Source organism: Panthera tigris, chromosome F2 (genome assembly GCF_018350195.1).
Source record: "Panthera tigris isolate Pti1 chromosome F2, P.tigris_Pti1_mat1.1, whole genome shotgun sequence".
Lineage (NCBI taxonomy): Eukaryota > Metazoa > Chordata > Mammalia > Carnivora > Felidae > Panthera > Panthera tigris.
In genome coordinates, this window is record NC_056676.1 from 17,418,360 (window position 1) to 17,441,440 (window position 23,081).

General features: G+C 39.3%; 1 protein-coding gene across 5 annotated transcripts in view; it reads left to right on the forward strand.

Moving 5' to 3' along the window:
* LOC102968087 (serine/threonine-protein kinase Sgk3) overlaps positions 1–23,081 on the forward strand; it is a 144,237-nt gene that overhangs the window by 58,325 nt on the left and 62,831 nt on the right. For all 5 annotated transcript variants that reach the window (XM_042973362.1, XM_042973363.1, XM_042973361.1 and 2 more), the window contains exons 2-3: positions 17,635–17,850; positions 21,661–21,744. In XM_042973362.1, the coding sequence (XP_042829296.1) occupies positions 17,773–17,850; positions 21,661–21,744 (162 nt within the window). In that variant the 5' untranslated portion in view covers positions 17,635–17,772. The remainder of the gene's footprint in view (positions 1–17,634; positions 17,851–21,660; positions 21,745–23,081) is intronic.

Sequence of the window (23,081 nt, forward strand, 5' to 3'; positions counted from 1 at the left end):
ATGCATTCAGATGGGCTTTAATCTAACAAAGCCGTCAACACCGGAAAACCTTTCCGCAGAGTTGTTGATAGAAATGCTTGCAGATTCCTTTGGAATTTCAAAGGCTGAATCCCACCATAAGGTCTCATTATTTTTCTCATTTACCAGAGATGTGATCATCCACCTGGTTTCAAATCTAATCCACTCTCAAATGATAAAGAAGCCTTAAGAGTCTTGAAGGCTGTTCTTAAACGGGGATGAGAAAAGGCAGCACTTGCAGAGTGTAGCCTCATTTTAAACACCAAGCTCTGGCAGGTTTGTTTAAAAGAAGGTCGTATCACTTTTACACAGAACTGACAAGTTGTGTTACTTGGGACGGGTGCTTATTTGTACTATTACTGGAAAAGGAGGTAAACCAGAGTACCCAAATATATAAATAAACTAAACATCATAGGAACCATAACTAGCCACCTAGAATCTCAGATCGAAAGGAATGTGAAAAATCACAACAGCTGCCCTTTACAGATAAAGATGAGGCCCCAGGACCCAGAATCAATAAAAGGCATAGCTTAGACTAGAATTCAGCTCTTCTGAACAATAAATTATAAAATCAAAGAATGATACTACTTCTGGTTTCGATAATTATACTATTTTTATTTTTGACAGTTTTATGGTGCTGTGAATGGTTTTCCTCTCTGTAGCATCCTCCTTGGTAGCTTAATTGCATGATTCATAATCATTCTTTAGCACCTTTGATTTAAATCTCAAGTCTCAAAATTGCTACATCAATGATTGCTTTGAGAACAAGATGGTTGTCTTCTTAAGCTTTGTATAAACATGTTCTAACAGTGCTTTGGTTTTGTTGTTTTAAAATGTAGTCTTTTTCTCCCATGTAGGGAACATAAACAGCCAGTATAAACAAATTGACCTACTAGGCAGTTTGTTATCACTGTGTTACTGGTGAAGTTTTCTTGATTGGGTAGGATAGAGTCAGGAAGTGGAACACTGAATGCTAGCCCAAGAAAATAGGACTGGGTCACCAAAGAGATATACTGCAATTGCTGCTGACTTCAAAAGCATCATAGGGTGACTGTTTGAAGATACTGGTGTTTACTTGCTGACTCCTCTCAGGCTTCTTGCGTAGTTCACTCCCTTACCTCTAGGTATTTGTTTAGATGTCACACTCTCAGTAAACCCTCCTAATTAAAATTCCGTACAACCCCGTTCTTCCTGTAATATATATTTATCTCTTTATTTACTTGTTCATTATCTCTTGTCTGCCATTAGAGGGTAAGTTCCATGAGGGCTGGGGTACTTGCCAGTTGCATTCACTGCTGTGTCTTAGGTCCCTGGAAACAGTGCCTGGCACCAGAAGGTGTTAGATGTGTGCATCTAATGCAGACATTTTCAGCTAAGGCTAGTAATTACTTAAGCCAATTCACTGTCATTTTGCCCTGCTCTCCCCTCCACCCAATTCTAGTTATTTCTAGGAAATAACCTAGGAATAAAACCTTGTTACCTAGGAATAAAACCTTGAGGCAGTGTTAATGCCTCCTTCTACCTGGCATTCCACATGGAAATAGCAATTGACTAATTTGTCCTGTCAATTTTTTGCATACTTGCCATTCTTATTGTTGCCAAACCCCTCTTTCTTCAAGCCCTCCTCTATTTCATTCCATTTTCTACACCTATAGCCTTTCAGGTTCCCTTTTCAAATGCCTTTACATCTTCATCTAGAGAATTAAATCCAGAGTGAGAAGCCTGGCATTCAGAGTTCTCTTTGTGATCTCAAATGCACTTTTCTAGCCTCTGTCTCCTGTATGTAAGAAAAGTGATTTCTAATTTATGCTTGTAAATATGAAAATAAAATAAGGCTTTAATGATAATGCCCTGTAAAAGCACAAAGTGAATGTTGTTTCTTGACTGTTTCTCTTTCTGTTTTTATGGAGTGAGTCTTTCCCTGCAAGGAGGCAGGAATTCAGACAAATGGGACGAATGGCTATTCCCTATTTGTTCTGAGGACTTTGGCTGCCCTTTCTGCTTTGAGTGCCCGGCCTTCAGGTTCTTCCTTCACCACCACCCCAGAAACCTAGATAAGTTCAGTTGGAAGTGGTTTTATTCTTTCTCTGAATTCTAGAAGCTTTTATACATTTTTTTAAGTTTATTTAATTTTACAGAGAGTGCACGCGCGCGTGCGCGAAAGTGAGGGGGAACAGAGAGAGAGAAAGAGAATCCTAAGCAGGCCCCGTGCTGTGAGCACAGAGCCTGATGCTGGTCTATCTCATGAAGCAGGAGATAATGACCTGAGCCGAAATCAAGAATTGATGCTTAACTGACTGAGCCACCCAAGTGCCCCTAGAATCTTTCCATACTTTGAGAGAATTTATCACAGTCTACTTTGAATTGTAATTCTTTGGGCATTTATCTTTTTCTTTTTTGCTACATACAAGCTCCTGGAGGACAAGAATCATACACACACAAATTCTAGTTCCTTTTTTTAAGAAAAAATAAGACACTCACTTCTTTGTTTCTTTAAATAAAGATGAACTTAAAGTTCTATTTTATAGGTCTTTAAATCATTAAATATTGAGCTTCAGTCACTTCTACAGTATGAGTAATTAAGAAAGAAGGCAGGGTGAAATATAGTACTACATAAAAAGATCCAAATGAAGATAATATCTGGATTCATAAGGGAAGAGCTGTAGGGAGAGCAACATATCCAACACCCACATAGCTGGACAGGCAGAAGTTTAAAAAGATACACAAACTCACTCAGGAAACCATTAGGACAAGACACAGTTTATGGAGCAACATCAGCTTTGGATTTTTCTTGTGGGGAATTACTTCTAAGCTTTATTTTGTTTTTGCATCTCTGTGCACAAATAATACTGTCTCCCTGCTTTGTTTTCTGTGCTGGATAAGACTGAACATTTTCTCTTCCTCTTTCTGGTCTGAAAGTAGTTACCTTCTTTCCTTTCATTGTTTAAACTAATAAAATGTTCATACTTTTTTCTTATTTTCCTGGTATATGGAGATGACACATGCCAGAAGCTTTTTGTTCTTCAGAGAAAGGTGATAGATATATAACTTGAATTTATCTACTGTTAGAAGCTTTTGGTTTTATTTGATATCAGCATGTGGTTTAATATATTTTGTTTCATTTCATTACAGACATATCCTTGCACATACTCCAGTTGCGTGAATGCTTTTATTTTACTTGTGACTTTTTCTCCTAAATTAAAACTTGTCTCTCTAAAGTCTACAGACATTTCTGAAATTTAATTTTTTCTCTTATTGCCTCTCAAACCTCAACTGGAGTTTACCCATTGTAGGGCATGCATTAGCCTAACTTACTTTTTTTGTTGATTTTGAGTACTTTTAGGTGTCGACTAAATTTATTTTACCACTCCTAGGATGAAGCTGTGGTTTCTGTTGGTAGAAAGAGTTGGTAGGGAAAATATATATATATGTCACAATTTTTTAAATGTTAGAACTTTAAGGTAAAATGTTGCTTATATTTTTACTAACAAATAGCTAATATAAGGTCAGGATTTAAAGCTAATATGTGACAATTTATTGTTTAAGTGGTACTGTGATTTAAATATTTTTTAATTTTGATTCTAAGTTTTGTCCTTTGGGAAATTTCTTATGTGCTAACCAGTAAAGCTTTACTGTCAGAAAAAGAATCTTGAAACCAAATATTTGCTTTGGAGTAAGGTTTCCTTTATCACACTGTATAAGCATCTGTGTTTATCCTGAGTTTTCCTTATTTTTAAAAAGCCTGGTTAAGGGTGCTTATCAGATAGGACCATTCATACAAATAGTAAAAGTTGTGGCAGAGCCTAATTACATATCTCTAGCACATGGTTAACACTTTGTGTCTGTTAAATAAATAAATCTATGCTTTTCAGGAGGATTTTGTTAAGATACTGTAGCATATTAGTGTATTTAATAATGGAATTGATCTAAGGATGCCTGGGTAGCTCAGTTGGTTAAGCATCCAGTTCTTGATTTCACCTCAGGTCATGATCTCAGTTTGTGGGTTCAGGCCCCGCATTGGGCTCAGTGCTGATGGTGTGGAACCTGCTTGGGATTCTCTCTCTCTCCCTGTCTGCTTGCTCTCTCTCAAAATACACCTTAAATTAAAAAAAAAAAATGGAATTGATCTAGTAAAGAGGGAGAAATTGTTGATTCAGGAGACTGATTTAGGAATGATGATCTGTTGGTTACTTTGAAGATCTCGCACACTTTAGCATATTGGAATTTTTACAAACTCCCTCCACCTGTTTGTTGAAAGAGTAAATTAAATATGTATCAATAAGTGTGTAGCAGTACATAAGTCACAATATCTACACTCTGGTCATGGAGGTTCTCAATAAATAACCTGCAGTCTTAGATGATTATAAATGCTAAAATGGAAAGAACCAGGATGATGACAAGATTCCTTTGGGAAAGGAGCACTGTAGTTAGGGTGGTCTTGAAGGCTTGTTGCAGGAAGTGGCATTGGAACAAAGACCTCATTGGGAAGAGGGGACACAGGTACAAGAGATGAGGTGGGAGAGTGCTCTGTGTGTGAGAACTAGGAAGTGGGCTGTTCCTACGGGAGCCTAGTAAGTGGTGGGTTAGGAGGCACTGGTGGGATGCCACTGAAGAGGTAGGAAAAGGTTAGACCATTCAGGTGCTTATAGGCTGATAGCAATAATTCAGAGTTTGGATTCTAAGAGCAGAGGGAAGCAATGGAAAGGGTTTAAGCAATGGGATGAAATTATCAGGTTTATAGGGATTAAGAAAATGACCCTGCCTACTGCAGGAATGAATAATGGATTGCAGGGGGTTAGAGAAGAAGTGGATATGTCAGGTTGGAGGTTCTCTAAAGATACTATGAAATGCGATATTGATTGTTGTCTTTTTGGGGAGGGGGTGGTAGTTGTTTTGTTTTTGGTTCCTCCTCAGTTCTCCCAATTTCCCCAGCCAGAACAAGGCTTCCTAGGGCCTGCAGTATTTTACCACTGCTAGTTCTGTATAAAATTCCACGTTTGTTTTCTTGTGCCTCATATAATCATCCATCCACCCATCACTCTGCCAGTGATCACAGTTGTCCAGGAATCATCCTTGGAAGTGTTCTGTATTCCCACCTTTTGGAAGATACATTGGGAATGTGCCTTCCAATGGAAAAGCTTGGGATTCCAGGAAGAGGGCAGGTGTTCTGGCAATGGGGAGTCCAAGACAGTGACTTGAGGAGCCTGAGAAAGAGCAGAGCATTGCAGTTGCACTTAACATCCCTACCCTGTCAGTTCTGGAACCAGTGGAGGGACATGTTATCAGTTGGAGCAAATTTAGGACCTTCTTCCTTATCCTGGCAGCTTTGACTCTAGTACTGGAGAACAGGACTGTCAGCTGTTACTTTTACCTCGTTCAGTCCTTTTTTAAACTATCTGTATTAAGTGAGCTAGTTTCAGAGAACCAACAGACTCCTGTAACTTTTGTCAAGGTTTTTGGATACTCCTGTCAAGGTGTTGGTCACAGATTATTTTTCTGTGTTGTGTCCCAACATTGAATACTCTACACATATTTTATTTCTAATTCTTTTATCACTTTTTAAAATCACTTTTATCTATCAAGAAACAATAAATAGAAGGTACCTCAAATAAGAAATGTGATAAACTTTGGAAAAACTAGGACTGCTTTGTGATTATAGAGTGAGGGAAAAATCAAATGGGGGTGGAGTGGGAATTAGAGGAAGGATATATTAGGAAGGAAAACAGGAAAAGTTGTAACTGATTCATCATGTTGATATGTGTAGGGAGAATGTTACTATGCATCTTCCATTGGCACATCCTATTAGATTTTTAATCTGTTCTGCAGTGAATTTAATTTATAGATGTGACAAAGATGTGCTTTGTTTCTTTTGGATGTGTTTGGAGCTAGTATTCTGAGAGGCAGAAATAAACAGATACAGATTATGTACTATTACAGTAGGCTTTCAGTAAAGTAACTAATTAGGAGTAAGAATTTCCTAAGGTCCTTTTAATGTGGTTTAAAATGAAACCCAACTTTCTTGGCCTGTCTTCTCAGGAATAATTCTTGCCCCCACCCCCATGCGATTCCTTTTCGTATTCTCTGGGTCAGTCCCCATTTTCCAAACCAATCCCTGTGTATATGGATTTTGTTTTGTCTCTTCCTTTGTCAGTTCCCTCCTAACAAGGTTTCCAAACACCCACCGCCCAGTCCTTGTCCCCCTGCTGGAGGAAATTTGTAGCTCTTCCAGGTCTGATTCCTGCCGTTTGAAACAGGATTGTTCTTAATTTCCCTTTATGACTTGGTGTGAATCACTGAACTCCTCTCTACCGTGTTAGTTAAGAGTGGTTTCTGATACTTATAAATGTATCTATCTCATAACTTGGGTAGGGTCTACTAGTCAGTACCAAACAGTACCCGTGATGTGTGAAAGAAACAGGGTTAAGAACTTTTCTGCTTAGGGGTACCTGGGTAGGAAGTTAAGCATCCGACCTTGGCTTATGTCATGATCTCGTGGTTGGTGAGTTTGAGCCCCACATCTGACTTTCTGCTGTCAGCACAGAGCCTGCTTTGGATCCTCTGTCTCTCCCCTGCTTGCACACATGTGCACACTTGTGCACACACTTGCTCTCAAGAATAAACACTTAAAAAACAGAACTTCTCTGCTTAAATTTAGAGGTGAAAGCAGAAGAATCTTTGAATTTTCTCTAAAACATATTTTTGGCTGTCTGAAACAAAGTTGGACAAGATCCAGGACAGTAATTGCATAAAATGGACAAAAAGATGGGCATGATGATGAAGGAAAAAATGCTTTAAAAAAAGCTTAACTAATGTTAACTATACTGGAATTGAAGTAAAAGGCTTATTTTTTTTTAAAAAAAGCCTGTCTATTTTAAGTAGTATTTGTCAACAAAGTTTTATGATGTTCAATGAATTTGGACAGTTTTCTATCATGGTGTTTCATCCATATTTCTACTTTTTACAGCCCCCCCCAAAAATGAAATCTATTCATGCTTAAAAAAAGAAACAACCTTCCCTTTCTCTTCAAAAAACCATATCTTGTGATAGCATCCTTTCTTGTGTCATCCTTATTTCATAATTTAGCCCACGATGGTCCTTGTGATGGGGCCAGTGCTCAGAACCTGCTCCGTACCACACTGGTAGTTATTGACGTTCTGATGTTTTAAGAAGATGGGCCACTCCTGACACAGTGCTCCACAAACCTGACCCCTCCTGGTGGCAGAATCAGAAAACTGCTTTTCCTATGCCAAGGCTTTCTTTCTGTAACCTGAGAGCTGACGGACACTTGGTATTTTCCTCTCTTCAACCCGTATCTCCAAAGGTAATTTAGAAGAAGGGAATGCCTGCAGTAGTGTTATAAGAAATTGAGAGTGTGTGCACACCAGGCTCTGAGGTCAGAGCTATGTTCACATTACAGTGCTGCCATCCAGAGTTGTGTGAGGATGTGGACCTCAGAGCCTAGGTTCCTTCATCTGTAAAATGGAGATGAAGATACTTGCCTCATGGGCTTCTTTGAGGAGAACGTGATGGGTTAGATGTGAGCACTTAAAATAGTGCCTGGCATTAGTACTCAGTATATACTAGTGTCTTCACCTCCACATTATTGATATCTTGGGCTAGATAACTTTTGTCCTGTGCATTGTAGGATGTTTAGCATCATCCTTGACATGTAGCCACTAGCAGCCCCCCAAGTTGTGACAACCGAGGATATCCCCAGACATTGCCCGGTCTCCCCCTGAGGAGAACCACTATATAAGTATAATAATTTACTAGCTGTTAGATTACTTTTGCCAAACACTGTCCCTCTTAAAGTCTGGCTGGTCCCCAAAAGTTCTTTTCTCATCTGACCACTTCTTTTTGTCATGTTGGACTTGTCTGAGTTTGTCATGTTGGGCTTGTCATCACTGGATGAAGATTAAGGTTAGTTCTTCCATTCTGGGTTAGTATCTGAACTTAGGCTCATTAGAACCGCATGATCTAGCCTTAGGCCAGCCAGCTGCCCTTGGGAACCAATCTACAAGACTTTATTGTGACTCTGCAGCAGAGTGAAGGCAGATTCTTTTCCTATTCTTCTTTTGAAAAGCTTAACATACATATCTATGAACCTCCCCCCAAATTCCAAGTTTTATTCCCACATGAACAACATAGCTTTTTGTTCTATTCTTTTTAGTTGTGGGGGTTCTTGTATCAGTCATCTTCTCGTTTTGTTTTATTTGCCTGCCTGGCCATAAGATGATTTTGCAGAATGTTAATTGCTTCAGTTTCACAGAATAGACATAGATTTAATGTAAAGTAATAGCAGGGTTGCTTTTTCATAGTTTCATTCCTGACCTCTTAAGAATAAGTTTATGAGCCTTCTTCATTGATCTCCAGAGGACTCTTTAGAGCATATATGTGTTAGATAGAGGTAGTGTGGTATAATGGGTAAAAGTCCTGAAGTTCAAATCCTGGCTCCACCACCTGGGGCAGGTTACCTCCTCCCTTTATGCTTTGGTTTCTCCTTGATTTTCCTGTCAGTAAAGCTTTTGTGAGCTGACTTGTAATAAGCTTAGCCACTGAATATTAAATATTGTGAGGTTACTAGATTGATTTAGCTTGAAGGGAAGGAACACCTTACTTAAGGTGAGGCAGTGTGGTATAGCAAACAAGTATATACAGGTTTTGGAGGTAGTCAAATTTGGACTTGAATCCTAGCCCATTAACTCGATAGTAGCTTGGGCAAGTGATTTCTTTCTTCTTGTTGTTATTTGCAGAGGGAGGGGCAGGGAAGTGATTTAATCTCATTTTTTTCTTCACAGCAGCATTTTCATTTCCCAGTGTATGATTTTAGCTCCCTTTTTCCAGAGAAAATTGAGGCAGACAAGGGTGATTTCTTTCAAACTTCTACTCCCATACCTGCCTGGCTTTATTTTTAGTTAGGCTGAGAATATATGGCAGTCTGCATCTGTGTCCCTTGTCTGTGCTTGCATGGTGTACCAGGCATACATGTAACATCACCCTATCACCCTTAGCCAACTATTGAAATTTTTATATTGCTTATCATTCTTTCCCATGAGGTAAGTTCTTTGCAGGTAGGATTTTCTCTCTGTCTTTCTATTACTTAATGCATAATGAGTGCTTAATAAGTGTCTGTTGAACAAAGGAATAAAAACTTATTTTAAACAAATTGCTGTGTATTAGATCCAATTTATTGACTACTACACAGAGCTAGGTCTTTTACACTTATCTCGAATTCTTAAAACAACCGTATGAAGTAGCTGTTGCTAGCCTCATTTTCTAGATTGGGAAACTAGGGCTCAGATAATTTAATCTTGTCCAAGGACTTGAGAGAGAATTACAGCATTTCATCCACATAAGAGTTGTAGTCACAGGAGAGAAGATCATCTCTCAGGAGTTTTTGGCCTTAGAGAGAGGAACACAGTAGCTATCAAACTGCAGTCTGCTCAGGAGGGAGCAAGATGAGCAAATACATGTCATTATCCCCCTTTGCCTACTCCATACCATGCCAGTGCCTCTCTGGATGAAGTCAACCACTGCTAGAGGCAAAGGGAGCCTATAAGGTGCAGGCTATAGAGGTCTTTGTCCTGGAGCATGGAGCACGGTGGAGATGAGTCTGAAAAGACAAATCAAGAATAACCAGCAGAGTCCTCCCTTTCTGTCCCTTAGTAGTCCCTCTTATACTTTGGGCATAAAACTCTTGTTCCTGACTCAGGGGAAACACAAAGTCCTGTCACTCACTGCATCCAGTTCATTCATACTCCCACCTAAACCACTGCTAGTGTTCATAGAAGGGAGCAGAGAAGAAAACTAAAATAAAACAAAAGTACTATAGTCTCTGCATCTGTAGCTAGTTTTTTGGCTCAAGTTGGTAGCTAGTATATGTTCCCCTACCCTCTTGCAACATCTTAGCTGGTCATAGTTGTTTACTGGTAGGGTACCCCAAACCTTCATTCCCACAGGATCCAAGTCTGTAGTAGTGGCATTTTTAAAAAAAAATTTTTTAATGTTTATTCACTTTTGAGAGAGTGATAGAGAGCATGAGTGGGTGAGGGGCAGAGAGAGGGAGACACAGAACTTGAAGCAGGCTCCAGGCTCTGAGCTCTCAGTCACAGAGCCCAGTGTGGGGCTCGAACCCACGAACCATGAGATCATAACCTGAGCCGAAGTCGGATGCTCAACTGAGTGAGCCACCCAGGCGCCCCTGTAGTAGTGTCATCTTTATTGAGTTGGCAGCAGTTTCCCATTGACTAGTACTGTTGGACATGGCCCACTGAATCTCCTCAATTCAGATGTCATTCTCCTCCCCACACTATAATGGCATCCAAGTTTCCTCCTGGAAATTCAGATCAGTCACTTTACTTGGAGAGTAACCACTCTCTTATTAGGTTGGGTGGCTTAATGAGCCACAAATGGCTAGTGGGTAGGCTTAGCTTTCAATTTAATAGGGCTAGACTATTCCTTGGTGAAAGCGTTCTTCCACCAAACCCAAGGTTGCAATGGAAGGCAAAAATTCCTTAGAGATAATGCTGAGTGGAGCCATTCTTAGTTCCTGACCCACATATTTTGGCTGTGTGAGAGATAGAACCATATGTTGGTTCTGGGTATAGCACATATACCATATCCAGCCCCAGTGTCACAGGGTATTTGCTCGCAGGTGCTAGAGCTGAGCCTTCTGTAGCCATTCCACTGCCCTTTCAAGCAGCTGCTTCTAAGTGAAGAGATACATGGTAAAAAGAGCACATTCTGTGGCTCTGAGCCTATTGTTATACTTCGTGGCTCTAAATGTGTGCCTTGGTCTGACGTGATGTTGTATAGGATTTTATGACAGTGAATAAGGCCTGCTGTAACCAAGGATGGTGCATCTGGTCAGAAGCATTTCAGGCCAGGAAGGCAACTCTGGCTTCTGTGAGGACAGATGTTGTCCCATGTGGCTGTCTGTTCCCCCTGTGGGATTGTGCCATAGTGGGGATCAGTGTTGGTTTTTGCTGTTGAGGTTGGGCACTCAGCACTGACAGAAGCTAGATCATTATCAGTGCAAGGAAGGCCATATTATTGAGCCCCTCTATGCCCTTTTATCTGTATGGGGGCAGGAGGTACATGGGAGATGTCTGTAACTTCCCCTCAATTTTGCTATGAGCCTTAAACTGGTCTGAAAAATAGTGTTAATAAAATATATAATAGAAGAAAATTTAATGTCTTGAGAGGGAATGTGGTATAGTGTCGTGTTAAATCACAGATTCTGGAGTGAGGCATTACTTCAAATTCTGATTCCACCAACTTCCTGCTTCATGACTTCAAGCAATTACTTAGCCTCATTAAATGTCTGTTTGTTCACTTATGAAATGAGAGTGACCATAGTATCTTCCACAGTTACTGTGAAGATTGTATGTTAGCCCAGTCCTTGGCATATAGTAATAATCATCACTATTATTATTGCTATTAAAATATAAAGTTTAGGGGCACCTGGGTGGTTCAGTTGGTTGGGCGAACGACTTCAGTTTAGGTCATGATCTCATGGTCTGTGGGTTTGAGCCCCACATCAGGCTCTGTGCTGACAGCTCAGACCCTGGAGCCTGCTTCAGATTTTGTGTCTCCCTCTGTCTCTTCTCCTCCACCCATTGTGTTCTCTCTATTAAAAATAAATAAAAATTAAGAAAAAATTTTAAATATAAAGTTTAAAAAGTTTATAGAGCAGTATGTTCCATCATTTTAACACACACAGGCACACATGTACACAGTAATACAGATATGTAAAGACTTCTCACACCCATGTATGTTTATAGGCACATAGAAAAAAAAAGGAATATATGCAAAATAATAATTGGTTGTACATGTCTGTTGTGTACTAAGATGATGTATATTTTTCTTTGTGCTTTTCTATACATTTCTATTTTTATGATTATTTTTGTATTCAAATGGCAAGTTACTTGTTACGAATTATAAAGTGACCCAAGAAGGTAATTTGGCCAAATTTCATCACATAGAAACATAGTTTTTAGTCTAGGGTTAGTCAATCCTTGTTGATGAAATCAGGGAGTATACCATTATCAGCCTGTATAGTATTTTTGGGAACTGAGGGTGCATTCAGTCAGGTACCATTGCAGTTCTGATACTAGGTTTATATTGATGATGGTGGATATCAAGGTCAACAAAATGAAGTATATTGTCATGGAGCCATGCAAAGACAGTGCCCAAAGACTGAACCTGAGTACTCCAGAAACTGAGTGACACTGATAGGACGTCATTCAGGAACCTTCTGTATTTAAGCATCAAAAGCAAGCAAAGAAGCTTAAGCCATGATTCACAGCACCAAAATGTGTGAATTGCTTCCAAAAGAGTGATTTCATTTTCTCAGATATCTGCACTTCTTCAGAATTCCTGATCCCATGGAGTTCAGGTCAGGTCACAGTGGAAAAGAAGTCCAGCTTTTCTTTGAGGTCTAATAGATTGATTGTCTTAGGATGCTCATGAATTCCTAGAATTCTTAGATCTGAGTTGGGTAAATACCTTTAACAACTTTCTGGTACTCAGTTGTCTTAGCTGGTTAAAGTCTAACTTTCACAGTCAACTTCCACTCCTTCCAAGTAACCCATAAATTGTCAAAGGTCAAAGGTATTAGAATAAAGAAATCCTACCTTGTCTACTTTGTCATGGGTCCATTGAGCAAGCAATGGGTGATTGAGAAAGAGGCTGATTGATATCCATAGGACTTGTCATATTACCATCTGATTATTGAGAGTCTATAGTGGGCTTTTATGTAGGACACAAATATTTTCATATTCTGTGCTATATTGAAAGGTTCATTCAGACATCCACAAACCTCTCCCCCTTTTTAAACTTTAAAAATTTTTATTAAAGGGACACCTGGGTGGTTTAGTCAGTTAAGCTTCCAGCTCTTGGTTTCGGCTCAGATCATGATCTCATGGTTCATGAGATTGAGCCCCATATCAGGTTCTGTGCTTCAGCATGGAGCCTGCTTGGGATTCTCTCTCTCCTTTTTTCTCTGCCTCTCTTTCTCTCTCTCAAAATAAATATTTTGAAAAATTTTATTTAAAAAAAGATGAAATGAACAACATTTGGGAATATACTCTCCCCTTTAAAAATTTTTTTTAAATGTTTATTTATTTTTGAGAGATAGAGACAGAACAGGAGCAGCAGTGGGGCAGAGAGAGAGGGAGACACAGAATCTGAAGCAGGCTCCAGGCTCCGAACTGTCAGCACAGAGCGTGATGAGGGGCTCAAACCACAGACTGCAAGATCATGACCTGAGCCGAAGTCAGACGCCTAACCGACTGAGCCACCCAGGCACCCCTATACTCTCCCCTTTAAAAAAAATTTGAATCTTACTCTTTCCAACTCTTTAACCAGCAAGCCATCCATTAGCTACTGGCCACAAGTCAGCATAAATGTGTACCTTTGGCATACATTTCTCCTGACATCACGTATACTGCTGAGAATTCTGCCCAATGGGAATATTTCCCTTTTGGGGACCATAAAAGACCATATGGTCTTTTTGGGCCATGGGCTACATTATCTCATTTCTGGTCAGGGCTAGCACACCATGCATGTCCATTCATAAGTGGGTATGTCTTTTCCCTCCTCTGCTAACTGGTTGTAGGATGAACCCCATGAGCATGTGTTGAGAGAGCCAACAAGGGTTGGAGAATACTGTTCATGATGGGCTGTTCTTGTTATATAGTCTCTTGGTTTCCCATGGGCAGGTATACGGTCTTTACCTGAGCCTAGTAGCAAGCCAGGAACCAAATGGACAAAAGTTACTGACAGTACCTTAAAGAGTTTATAGCTCTTACACTTCTCTGGATTCTTGTTAGAGGCTACTTACCCCATCCCTGTCTGCCGTGTCATTTTGTAGTACTAGTGGGTGTGCTAAGGCATAGCCCCAAGAGTTAGGGCAGCTTTTCTTGCTGAAGAGCCTTCTTTGGGATCAAGCCCCAGTAAAAACTGGCAGTCTCATGGGTTACCCAGTATAAAGGTCAGAGCAGCATTTCCAAATAGGAAACTCACCAGTCATTTTATCTGTTTCTTAGTGGATATAGTGCCAAGTGTAGCAATGTCTCACTTTACATGGGATATCCTGCCTTAGACCTCTGGAACCATAGAAACTGTCAGTGTGATCTTTGAACTTTCGTGGGGTTTATAACTTCATCCTCTGGCTTTTACATGTGTCTTACAAAGGCATCCTGAGTGTTTGCTGCTTGTTGTTCACCAGATCCAGTTAACAGTGCCATCAATGTGATTGACTAGTGTGGTGATCTGTGGGATATTGAGATGATCAGGGTCCTTCCAGACTATATTATGACAGTGCAGAAATAGCCCTCAGTTAAAACGTTGAAAGTGTACTGTTGTTTCTGGCACTTGATAGCAAATTGCATCATATTGTCCTTACTGATGATGATAGAAAAGAAAACATTTGCCAAGTCCATATTTATCTGCCGGATATCAGGGGTTATTCTCATTTTCTCCAGCAACAAGTATTACATTTAGAAGTGCAGTCATGATTGGCCTCACCATCTGATTAAATTTATACTAATCTGTTGTCATGTTCCAAGATCTTTCTGGCTTTGGTCCAGGTAAACAGGCAAGTTAAATGGAGATATGATAGGAATCAACGCCTCTGTATCCTTCAAGTTTTTTGATAGTAGTACTGATTCCTGAACTTCTCCCATGGATGTGGTAGAGCTTTGGGTTTACTTTCATAGTGGGGACAGAGGGAAGAGTTCCAAGGGCTTCTTCATGGCCCTTTCTTCGTAATATCTTTTATGACGTGGGATGGGAACCAGTATGGGAACTTGGCCAGTTAGTAAGTATATCCGTTTGTAGAAAAATTATAGGACTAGGGAAATAACCACAAAATGGGCCTGTGGTCCCATTGTACCCACCATGAGATACAAGGGTTGACTTCATCACACATTTCTTTTCTGGAATGAGGTAGGTGCTCTGACTGGTGGGCCATGTTTTGGGTGTTTAAGGTTTAGTGTCAGTTTAGAGCTAGTGTCTAGTAACCTTTGGAAGAACTACACATTTCTCCTTCCCCAGTGGGCAGTCACCCTTGTGAATGGCTGAAGGTCCCTCTTAAGGAATGTCTGGAGAAAGATTGATGGGATACAGTTATGGCCATGTATAGGTTCACAGTAATCTTATATATTTAGTTCTCCTTGGTCTGGTATGCTTCGAATGTACTCCCATTATGTGCTCCTCAGACGCTTGCTAATAAAAATTTTTGAGATCTGCAAATTTTTCAGTGTAAAGGCAGTCTATTCCCAGAGTAGGCTTTGAACTTCTTTCTGTACTCTTTTGGGATCTAACTCCTGTTAGCATGCAACAAGAGGTGATAGGAATAGGTAGTGAGAATTGGCATCCTACTTAATTGTCCACTATGCATGCACATTTATATGTCCCCTGTACCTCATATGAAACAACTTATCCTGCTTCCCAGCTCTTTCCCCCTTATCTATTCCTGATGCCACTTAATGTCTTATATTTTTTTTTAAACGTTTATTCATTTTTGAGAGAGAGAGACCAAGTGTGAGTGGGGCAGGGGCAGAGAGGGAGGGAGACACAGAATCCGAAGCAAGCTCCAGGCTCTGAGCTGTCAGCACAGAGCCTGATGCTGGGCTCAAACTCACAGACTGTGAGATCATGACCTGAGCTGAAGTCGGACACTCAACTGACTGAGTCACCCAGGTGCCCCAACTTAATGTCATATCTTAACGGTCCCTTCCAAAGGGAAGACCAGAGGCATGATGTTCTCCTGTAGTTCTCCTGTAGACCATGGACAGTAAGGCACAAACAGACATTCAAACTCGTACATAATACAATACCAGGAGGACCCACACTCCCTGTGTCCCACATTCTCAAGGGACAGGTGTGGAAAGCATAGCACTGTAATTTTCACCTTCTTGTCACTTCTCCTGCAGCTGGAGAATGGGCTGATGTGGGTCTGGTCAGGTTAATCTGCCTTAGAAGAGCTGAGGTTCCACCTGCTCTGATTCTTTAGCAGTAGAGTGCTGGGCCTACAGGGCAAGACTGCTCAGGTGGCTGCCCTGGTCTAATGGGGGGGCTGAAGAAGCTGGCTGCTTTTATGGGGCACTCTGAGCTTAGGAGGTGGCAGTTACATTTCTGTTTTCTGACTACTAATTCAACTACATATAAATCCTTCTTGACTGCATTTCCAGCATCAAATCTAGCCAAGCAGGTTTTTAGTCACCTCAAAGGAATACCCTTATAATCAGTTAAAATTCACCCTACCTGAATATTCAATGCCTATTGATAGATATTTGAAATCATTAGTTGAATATAATTTACTTACAATTATTAGATCGGTCAGAGTGACTTCCGAAAATTAATCACCAGGGAAACTGCCAAACTAACTCTTTAAAGAGAATTATTTGGTGTCAGTGGAGAGTATGGGCTGCTGCGTTTAGCAAAAGTTACATCAGTTTAACATCTCGAGCCCTTTGTCCTTGGGTGGAATGATACTAACATAATTGTATTTATTCTACATGAAGATCTGTAATGTCTCTGACCAGAGGTCCAGCGCGTAAGAATTATCCAGTTATTATGATGCAGCACAACACAGTGGTTAAGAGTCAAGACTCTGGAGCCACGTAGCCTGGGTTCAAATCCTGGATGGGCGATTTATATAACGCCTTCATGTCTAAATTGTCTCTCACTTGTAAAACAGGAGTAAATAGTTATCTATACTGTATAAATATACTATATATAATAAATAGTTGCATACTAACTATATATCTACTATATATGTGTGTGTGTGTATATATATATATATATAGATTTATATTTATATATATATATATTTATTTACCTACCTACTATAGGTACTATATATACCTACTGTATACCTACCACATATAGGTGTATATATATATATACCTATTATAGGTGTATATATATCCATATACATACCTATATAGGTATGCAATAGGTATATAGGTATACCTATATAGGTATATATATGTATGTATACTATAGGTATATACTATAGGTATATAGGTTGGCTCAGTTGGAAAAGCATGTGCCTCTTGATCTTGGGGTCTTGGGTTTGAGCCCCACATTGCACATAGCGATTACTTAAAATAAAAACACACTTTTTAAAAACACTGCTCTAGGTCTGCCTAGGTGGCTCAGTCGGTTAAGTGTCTGACTTCAGCTAAGGTCATGAGCCTGAACCTGCTTTGGATTCTTTGTCTCCCTGTCTGCCCCTCCCCTGCTTGCACACGCACGTGCTCTCTCTCAAAAATAAATAAACATTAAACAAAAAATTAAAAACCCTGCTCTAAATCTATCAAAGTAGAGACCTTTTAGGTGAAAGTTGCTCTCAGTCCCATGAACTGTGGTGTATAAGCTTTTAGAATTTAGCAGTAAGGAAGGTAGATGGGATGCACATGTTTGATTTTGGTTTAGCTATTCATAGGCCTGAGATCCAAAATCTCTAACCTGGACTGAAACTTACAATCAAATATAAATTCTTGTCAGAATAAGCATAAAATGGGTGCTATGAATAAGGAATGATGGTATTTTAAAATTATTTTGCTAATCTGTTTCTTTTTTCTTTGTTTTTTTCTGCTGGCTAAGGTTGCATGATGGAATTTGAATATTACCTCAAGAGGTTTTATGTTTTGGATTAGCTAACAGTGTTTGTCCTCTGCTGACTATTTCTCGGACTCATTTTTTGGTGTCCATTTGAGGCAATAAACCCAAAGGGATTATACCATGGACTACAAGGAAAGCTGCCCCAGTGTAAGCATTCCCAGCTCAGATGAACACAGAGAGAAAAAGAAGAGGTTTACTGTAAGTATATAATATAAAGCATATGGGAGAAAATTGAACATAGAGAGTATTTCCATTTCTGCTTTTGTTCTTCCTTAACCTGGAATGTCCTCCCCATGTTTCCACATATCCAGATTTTACTTATCTTTCAAATGATGTATCCTCCCCAGTCTTCCCTGTGTACTGTAAGGGAATACAGTTACCTTTTCAGATTTTTGCCTGTTTACCTATCCCCTTGGAAAAGCTTATGAAACTCTGATAGATCCTCTCACCAGAAAATGTGCAGACACAAGGATCTACAAACATGCACGTAATTTTGCATGCAGTCAGGAGGTTAATGGACTCCAGAAGTCACTAGTCTTATGTTAAGAACTACTGTCTCAACAAAACAAAACAAAACAAAACAAAACAAAACAAACATGGTTTTGAAATTTCCATAGTGTCTTTCTTGACATTTATATTTCCTACCTCAATTTTTAAAATTTTTAATCCAGTATTTTATCTTTTGTTTACTTTAAAAGCAAAGTCCATTTCTAATTTTACTTTTGACCACTGTAATACATACTATGGAACTATAAAGAATAAGAACAGTGAGTGTTTGCTGAATCATTGTATCAGTGACTATTATTGGAGAATAGCCATTTTTCTAATTAGTGTAATGACACATACAGTATTTAGTTCCAGTAGCCCTGTTAGTGTGTATGTCCAGAGATCTCTGCCCGCCTCCCCCTGAAATAATACCATTTATCTTGTTTATAACTGATCCTTATAACTGATTCCTTGTAAGCCCCACCCACTGAGTAGTATGAAAAAATTCATTTAACCCAGTTCTGTTTAACACTTAGTTTGAGCTAAAATTTAAGCAGTTCTTTTAAGTTAAAATGCTCAGGCTGTCTTCATTCTGCTCTCTCTCTCCCATATGAACACACACTTCTCCAACTTGACGTCATGGTTTATGAGTGGAGAGGTGTCCCCTTTCACAGTATTTAAGTCAGTGACTGATCTCATGGTAGCCTGCTGAAGGCTCTTATATTCTTGTCATCCCTCTAGATCTTTGCTGTTCCAAATGTACAGTGACCGGTCTGGCAAGCAGCCAGCTGTGGTTGACCTGATCCAGGTCTGGGCATTTTCTTGGCATCCATTGCTGTCATCTGCAGTCAGCCAACTTATTTGTGATCTATTCTTTGTTGGCTTGGCCAGAGTGGTGGAGATTTACTGCCAATTCACCTTATCCTTGTCTCTTGATGGCTGTAGAGCCCACTGAGGCTCTGCTATGCCTTTCACTGCTCTTTTGATTCAAGTGATCTACCTTGGCCTCTGACTCGGGGGTCAGTCACCTGGCTCCTGCCAGGTGCATCCTATGACAAATGACTTGCAACTCAGAATTCCTGTCACTGAGGAGTTAAACTAAACCCTTTGGTCTGACCAATCCAGTCTCCCTTCTTAACTAGGTGGGGCTGGGGCCCCCAAATGATACTTCTCTTCCAAAGTCCCAGACGAGGAGCTGGAAATAGCTTCTGTCCTCTCTTCTCCTTTTTTAGTAAACATACCTCCACACCCTGCACCAAAGCCCAGAGTAGAGATTGCAGTGTGTGTCTGGCCATTTGCCTCTGCTCAGTCTCTGTTGCAGCAATATCTTAAGCATTGTGCATTCCACAGTCTTATAAGCAAGTTTTATAAGTATCTTGCTGATGGTAAACAAGAAGTCAGTATACCTTTGGTAAAATAGTGGAATGTGTGAAAGTTTGTTTTTTCTTCTCCTTATTTTTACTTTTGAGCATTCTCTCCTTCAAGGGCATAACCTCCTGTCAAGTTTGATGGAAGTTCATATATATCAAATATAGGCAGTGAGTTATCTCAGGTCCATTTACTTTTTCATGGTAGAGGTATTTCCAGAGCACCTGTGTGACTCAGCCAGTTGAGGATCTGACTCTTGATTTCGGCTCAGGTCATGATCAGGGGCTTGGAGTCGAGCCCCATGTTGGTCTTCATGCTGACTGTGGAACTTTGCTTGAGGTTCTCCTCCCCCCCCCCCCCCCCGTAACATCACTCCCTTGTGTAGGCACTCACTCACCCTTTTCTAAAATAAAATTTAAAAAATTATATGCTATACAGCTACTTCAGCCTAGAAGCTATGTGTGGGTTCTAGTCTTGGTTATACTTGGGTAACCATGGGAAGCCACCTTACCACACTAGGAAGCCAGCATAAGTAATTCAAGAAGCTTGCAATCATCTAAACCTAAATTTCTGATCCTTTGGTAGCAGTCCTACTTCCAGTCCAATCTGATCCTAAATGCTCTATGAGATGAATCTGTAGTTAAGTCTTAGAAACATGGTGCAGTTTCACTGGCACCTTGACCAGGTTCTTTATTCTCTACTTCCGCATTCTCTCCTTATGAACAGTTACCATTTCACAAACAAACAAATCTTACATCCAGCAGCTTCCTCTAAGAGAACTTGATGCCTTTTGGTTAAGACCAGAAGAGCCATGTTACCACCCATCATCACATGTGGCTCATGTAGGGGCCTGGATCCTCTTTTTCTCTTAGCCAATACGTAATAACATCACTTACTCAGGTGACTGATAACCAGTGACTTTGTTTCACCTTTCAGGTGAGGCCTTATCCTCTCCTATGGAGGAATGTGGCTTTACATTCTGGGACGCCTCTCACTGTGGCTTGTTAAGGTGACTGTATCTCACACAGTGCTACAGAGTTCATATGTTGTAATCACATGCAGTATCAGAGAAGTGCTTTTCTCACAGTATTTTCTCTAACTATGAACTTGTGAATGTAGCTTCCAATCTTTTATGGGAAAGGATAGTTTATACATATTTGTATGCCTATCTTCTAAAATAAACCTGGTTTACTCTAAGTTGTCTAATAGACTGTGGACAACTATTGTAAACCCAAAAGCAACTCCTATCTCTGTAATTCATACCCCAAGTCATACATTAGTGAGCCTTTCCTCAAATGCCTGGATTCTTGTTATTTTTCTCCTTTGAATGACACAAGATCTTTGGGGTCCCAAACCATTGTCTCTATGTTACTATGGTACTCTGAGAGTATCTGTGGGATGCATTATAAGAATCAATTCTGTGTTATAATTGTTGATGATTTGATACTGGTTCTGGTACATGAAGGGTTAGAAGATTTAAATTTTAGTCCCGTAAGTCTATGAATTTGGGCAAGTTATTTGACTTTTTTGGGACATCATTTCCTTACGTATATGCTAGGGGTTATAATATTAGTTCTGCTTACTTCATAGCATTGTTGACTATGGTTATATGAAATTATGTGTATGTGAAATTATTAAACATATGTAAGATGATAGTAAATACGAAGGTAAATTTCTAGTTTGAAAAATACTGTGTACAAGATGATCTGGAAGGAGCAGAACTAATCATTGAGTCTTTACTATGTGCCAGGCGTCACTTTTGAAAATACTTTATAATTTCAGGATAATGGTTACTGCTAGGGAAGAAGAGAGGAAAGTGGCATCAATTGAATCTATAATATTAGAAAAATTGGGGGGAAAATCTGAAACAAGAATGGCAAAATGTTAGAATTCAGAAGTTCTAAATGAGTTCACAGGTGTTCACTGTGTTATTGTCTGAAACTATGGAAATATTTCATAACATTTAAAAAATAAAATATCAAGAAGATGAAGTAAGAGTTTCAGCTGGTATACTTGTGTATTTTGGAGAATTGTGTATAAACATGAATGTCTAATATCAGTTCCATGAGTATGAAAACAAGTTATTTGCCTGTTAAATAGCTAATGGGTTTTTTTTGCAGTCAAGTTTTGTTATGCTATTTTTTATTTCCACAGGTTTATAAAGTTTTGGTCTCAGTGGGCAGGAGTGAGTGGTTTGTCTTCAGGAGATATGCAGAGTTTGATAAACTTTACAATACTGTAAGTAAATGTCAGTCTTAATGATTTTTATTTAAAACAAGACATCTGAGGGGCATCTTGACTGGCTCAGTCAGAAGAACATGTGACTCTTGATCTCAGGGTCGTGAGTTTGAGCCCTGCCTTGGGTGTAAATTACTAAAACAAAGCTTAAAAAAATTAAAATAAAAAATAGAACATCTGAGAAAACTTGCAAATAAGAGAGATTTATTTGAGTGATTAAATAATATTCATATAGAGAAGCAGAAAAGGGTATGAGATTCTTCAAAAGCATCCAAACCTTGGAATTCCTACGAAGAAGGGTGGAGAGAGGATTGTTGAGAAATTCCAAATAAACTGTTGAAGATAGGGAAACTAGATCCAGCTTAAAATACATCTTAATGTCAGAATATTAGAAATAAATTCTGGGCATGTGGGTAGCTTAGTTGGTTAAGTGTCTTACTCTTGATTGGCTCGGGTCATGATCTCATGGTTCGTGAGATCGACCCCTACATTAGGCTCTGTGCTGACAATGAGGAACCTGCTTGGGATTCTGTCTCTCCCTTGTTCTCTTGCTCTCTCAAAATATATAAACTTAAAAAAAAAAAAAAAGAATTTCTTTTACTACCTCTCTAATAACTGTTAATTATCTTGTTATTTCTGGTTAAATTGCCTAGCTATTAGATTTAGGTCTGAAAGTTTGTCATAAGCTTACCCTCCTTCCATAGTTTCATTCTTGGTTTAGGGATAAGTCTTCAGTTCCAGATTTTAAGTAGCTAATACAATTAAAATGTATATGGACTTTCATAAGTTCTGACAGTAGGGTGGGGGGTAGGGAGTGTGGGAGCATTAGTTATTTAAATAACTAAAACCTGTATATTCAAAATTCAAATATTAAATACTATTTTTAACCCAGTGTTTTTGTAATTACAAATGCTCCCTAAAGTAGGAAGCAAGAGCACCATGGTCATTTTAACATATCAGGCCAGATCTATGCAGGGACCAGTGTTTGTAGAGTGTGTTGCCTCTAGTCATACATACCTTGGAGGCCAAAGAATACCACCTGAGTTGGTCATTATAGACCCCAGATTATAAAGACAGCTCTGGATTCCAGTTTTTGCTTCAGTTAAGAAAAAAAGAAATTCTTCAAATCCCAAATTTAGTTTTTTTCTGGCCTAAGAATAAAAAGGAGTTTCCTTCTGTCATTATTTAATAAGTGGTAGATTAGCAGGCATCCTTCAGAAAAAATTGTTTCATATTTAAGGTAATTTTTTTCAATTTTCTTAACTCTGTCTCTTGATTTTAAAAATAGGGTTAAATAGATACATAAGTCTGTAACTTACCATTTGTAAGATACTTTA